Here is a 5025-nt window from a genome sequence, read left to right as displayed (position 1 = left end):
GAAGAGATCTCCACATTTGTATGAGATCCATCAGATCAATCCCTRTATCTAGCGCAATTCAAAGATGAGTTTGAGATTAAARGTGATCAAKGGTTCAAATATCTTCTTACGTTTCTCATCTTAACTCTCYTCCTCACRCGATCATTTGCCTTAAATAATAATTATAAAAGGATATTCCATGTTTTTTKATCTTCAAATACAGAAGTGAAGATCAAGCACCGTCGTTTTAACGGGTATTTGCAGAAAAAAAAAATATTTTCTCTCATACTTTCTCCATTTTGTAGATAGTTTTAGAGAAAATGTTAGCGCAAAATATTAATTCAAAATCCCTACTTTATTTTCTTTCTCTATTTTGAAGAAGTTGTCGGAGATGCTCTAAAAATGAAGATGAGTTGTAACATAAAAAACATGTGTTTTATATTTCAAAGGTAGGCGGAAATAGGCATGGCAACAGGGCGGGGATGGGGCGGGTTTTGTAATCCACGGTCTCGGCCCCAGTTTTTAGTAACAACCCCCGGTCCCAACCCCAATCCTCAGCGGATACGAGGATTAACATCTCGTCCCCTGTTAAACCCCATGAATAATATCCGTTAGTTTGAGTTTAAGAAAACAATTAGAAACATTTATAATAAAATGATTGACAACATTGTTGTACAATTTGAAAAGGAGGATGTTTTGGTAACGTTGTTAAGATTCAATGATATAAATGAGACCACATGTTTCTTATTTATTATGATTTGTCATACGTAGTATTTTATAACTTACATGTTTACCATCAATCTTTAACATATTTATGCTTATTAATTCATTTCACTTTAATAATAAATTTCTGATTTCTTTAACTACAAATATTAAAAACTCATATGATATCAGTTATTAATGCACGTTTACTTTTATTGTAAGCAATCTTAAATATACGGTTTGACGTTTTAACTCACTTATATATGTAATGATCAGGATATCAAGTCACGACAAAAATGTCGACTGCCAAACAAATAGATTTTGTTTTTTTCTTTAAAATTCTATTTAATTATGTTATGCATTATTTTGGAAAATGTTGAATTTTTTTTAATGAAAATGTACAAGTACGAAAATGTCCAAGTTCTTTGACATACAAATAAAATTGATCATATCATTTTTTTTAATATTTTAAAAAATGCTAAATAGATTATATATCTAACCACTTGGTTTGTGAAACGTTGGTTAACAGTTAGAGGGATGTAGTGAAAATCTCATACTTTTTGAATTCGAATTTAAGCGTAGACCGCTTTCACTTGAAATGAAATTTTTTGCCCCACTTTGATGTGGATGAAGATTTATTTTCATATCTAAAACGGGGGCAGGGTGGGAGTCGAGAATGACATTACCCGTCTTAGTCTCTCTCCCGGAATCAATTTTTTAATTTATTTAATATGTGTATAAATAAATACATAACTATATATGTATACGTTTATTATTAAATGTAAAATGCATTTGATTTTTAATATTGGTAATTAATGTAACAATGATTATTATAACTTTAACGTTAAAATACATTTTGTTTTTTACTAAATGGGTACCTAGCGGGTTCTTCGAATCCGTCAAGGATTACTTCCCTTTGAACATGTCGGAGATTAGTTGGGACAGGGTTCGGGGATGTATTATCTGTCCCGTTTTCATCCCTACTCGTGGCGATGGATGTTCATTTGCAATGACTTCAGATTATTCATGGTCGTCCTGGGAATTAATTGATGCACGTAAACTGGTCCGAATACCCACAGTTATAACAAAGGACTATTTCATTTTCAAAATTAATTATTTTGAGAATTTTTTAATAAAAAATGGATTGATTTTAGTAATGATGTTATAGCATTTTTAACATATAAATCCAAGAGATTCTATATTTTAGAGCTTTCATCATTAATTAATATTATCTAAATTATATTAACTCATCTCTCATTGATGGAATAAATAAATAAAAAACTAAGGGGTTGTTTGACAATTGTTGAGTGGTTTGGTGCAAAATGATTAAGTGGTCATAATAATTAAGAGGCTCTCATGATATAATGTAAAATAAAATATAATTGTTTACAGTAAAATCAGGGCACTGAATGGTTAAGAGATGTCGTGAATACAAAATCATTCAGAGAGTGTTAAAACCATTAAGAGACATATTTTTTTGATAAACAAGATTTATCTCTTAATGAAACTATTAAAAGGTAAACAAACAATCTCTCATTCCTCATTAAAGTTATAGAGAATTATTTATTTTTAACGTCCTCTCCATAATTTTTTATTTTAGGAAACAATATAAAGAATCTGTTAAAACATTATAAAGAACATAAAGTTGTTTGTTTTTTCTATTTTAGAAAACCCGTTAAAAACCCACTTAAAATTCAATAATAAAATTAGATTTTTGCCAAAGAAAAAGAAAAAAAGAAAAAAAAATTAATTGATAGATAGGAGATGCATGAATTAGGTGGAGTTGTTATAATTACCTTTGTTTTTATTAAAGCAAATGTCCAAAAAGCAATTAAAACCAAAACCCAGGGGGCGAAACTGTAATTTTTATAAATTAAAATAATAATAATTAATAATAAATAATAATATTTTGGGTCCCATTTTATAAAGTTTATTTCGGCCGCCTGCTTTGTCGTCTCTCTCGCCTCCGTCCACCACCGTCGTTCTTTTCTCTTCGCCTCCATCCCCCCTTCTTCCATTTCTCTCTCTCTCCCTCTCTCTATAAGTTCCGTTTGATTCTGGGTTCTCTATTTTGCAGAAAACTCTCTGAAATCAGTGGAATTAACCAGTTTCTATTTGGGGGTTTTTTCAAATCGTTATGTGTGATCAAACGCTGATCAATCTGAAGAACAGTTTATGGTTTTAGGGTTTGAAGATTTCGTCGAAATCGATCGTAAGAAATTGAAGGGTTTTGAAGATTGAAGAAGAAGAAGGAGAAAACGAGGTGTGTTCATGGCGGGTAGTAATGAAATCAACGCAAATGAAGCCAAGGTAGTTTTATTTTCTGATCTGTTTTTCTGCACCTCTTTTCTTTTCTTTGTCATGTTCCTCCAAAAATGGTTAAATTTTCTGTTGATGGTTTGTGTTTTTTGATTGACGTATTGGGTAATTTTATTTGATTTTGTGGGTTTTTTGTTGTTGACTGATTTAGGGCTAAAAATTGGGTCTTTTCTAACTCATGATTTCATGGGTTTCTTTTGATCCTTTTTTTTTTTTTTTTTCATTTCATCATTAAAATTTCCCCTTTTATTTCTTGGGTTTTTCGCAATTTTTTGTGGGTTTCTTTTCTTTTTTGTGGAATTTGATCGTCGGATGGTGATTTTATGGAATAATTTCTTTAAAAAATTGTGATTTTTTGTGCAGAAAGTGGTTCCCCTTCACACATGGATCTTGATTTCCAACTTTAAACTCGCTTACAATATGCTCCGGCGACCGGACGGCACTTTTAACCGGGAGTTAGCCGAGTTTCTTGACCGGAAAGTGGTGGCTAACACCGTTCCGGTGGACGGTGTGTACTCTTTCGACGTTGTCGACCGCGCCACCAGTCTACTCAACCGGATTTACAGATGTGCGTCTCCGGAAAATGAAACCAGTCATCATTCCGGTGCCGGAATCATAGAACTCGAAAAACCTCTTAGCACAACAGAAATTATTCCGGTGATAATCTTTTTTCACGGCGGAAGCTTCACTCATTCGTCCGCCAACAGTGCTATTTACGACACATTTTGCCGGCGACTCACCGGACTTATCAAAGGTGTTGTCGTTTCCGTAAACTACCGCCGGTCACCAGAGCACCGGTATCCTTGCGCTTATGAAGATGGGTGGGAAGCTCTCAAATGGGTTCATTCAAGATCATGGCTTTTAAGTGGAAAAGACTCTAAAAAAGTTCACGTTTACTTAGCCGGAGATAGCTCCGGCGGGAATATCGCCCATCACGTGGCCCACAGAGCGGCGGTTTCCGGCGTCGAAGTCCTCGGAAACATCCTCCTACACCCGTTATTCGGCGGCGAAGAACGAACGGAATCGGAGAAAAACTTAGACGGAAAATATTTCGTGAAATTACAAGATCGAGACTGGTATTGGCGAGCATTTTTGCCGGAAGGTGAAGATAGAGATCATCCGGCCTGCAATATTTTCGGACCTCGAGGGTCGAATCTCGCCGGAGTTAATTTTCCGAAGAGTTTGGTGGTCGTCGCGGGACTGGATCTCGTTCAAGATTGGCAATTGGATTACGTGGAAGGATTACAGAAATCTGGGCAGGATGTGAAGCTATTGTTCTTGAAAAAAGCGACAATCGGGTTCTATTTCTTGCCAAATAACGAGCATTTCTACACATTAATGGAGGAAATGAAAAWTTTCGTGAACCCCTCTTCGTAAAACTTTCCGGCCATGGAAGATTTGAAGAAGAAGAAGAAGGGCTTATACATAATATAACAGAAAATATTTTGACATTTTTAGTACTATTTTTCCTAATTTCTTCAAGATTATGAGAGAAAATGGATGATTGGTTCTTGTGATTCTTGATTTGAATTGGGATTTTAGGTAAGAAATCCCTGGTTTTACTTACTTACATTACATACCCATTTAGGGTTTTTGATGATTGTTAATGGAAGCTAACTTTGAAGAACAACAATGGTGGTTGATAGCTTGAGGAAGGAAGGAAGCAAGAAACCATTCATGGGTGCCATTTGTAATATTGTTACTCTACTTTTTGATGATCTATTTACAAGTATATAAAGGTTTGATTTAGGGTTTATATTTGGATCTTGAATTCTTGAAATGGGTTTGGAAAATGGAGGGCCATTTATGGTTTTTTTGTGTGTATATAAATCTTGAAAGCATGGTTATGGTGTGATGTGCAATGAGGGGTTGGTGGAGCATGGTGAATCAAGAAGAAAGGAGTTGAAATGATTGGGGAATGGGGACAACTTGAGGTCTCTCTCTCTCTCTCTTGATTTGATTCAAGTGTTGGGTTATTCTCCAAGGGTTTTGTTTGGTAGTTTTGCAATAGTTAAGGGGTGTAAA

At 34.5% G+C, this 5025-nt stretch overlaps 1 protein-coding gene across 1 annotated transcript; it reads left to right on the top strand.

Moving 5' to 3' along the window:
- The first annotated feature begins 2752 nt into the window (after positions 1 to 2752).
- LOC112513628 (gibberellin receptor GID1B-like) lies at positions 2753 to 4762 on the top strand. The gene is made up of 2 exons (XM_025119954.1): positions 2753 to 2991; positions 3364 to 4762. Exons 1-2 carry the CDS (start codon positions 2953 to 2955, stop codon positions 4375 to 4377), a joined length of 1053 nt encoding a protein of 350 aa, XP_024975722.1. The 5' UTR covers positions 2753 to 2952; the 3' UTR covers positions 4378 to 4762.
- Positions 4763 to 5025: the final 263 nt, after the last annotated feature.

Source organism: Cynara cardunculus, assembly GCF_001531365.2.
Source record: "Cynara cardunculus var. scolymus isolate 2C chromosome LG 5, CcrdV1, whole genome shotgun sequence".
NCBI classification, from domain to species: domain Eukaryota; kingdom Viridiplantae; phylum Streptophyta; class Magnoliopsida; order Asterales; family Asteraceae; genus Cynara; species Cynara cardunculus.
Note: the sequence above shows the minus strand (reverse complement) of the source record. Positions and strands in the feature narration are given on the sequence as shown.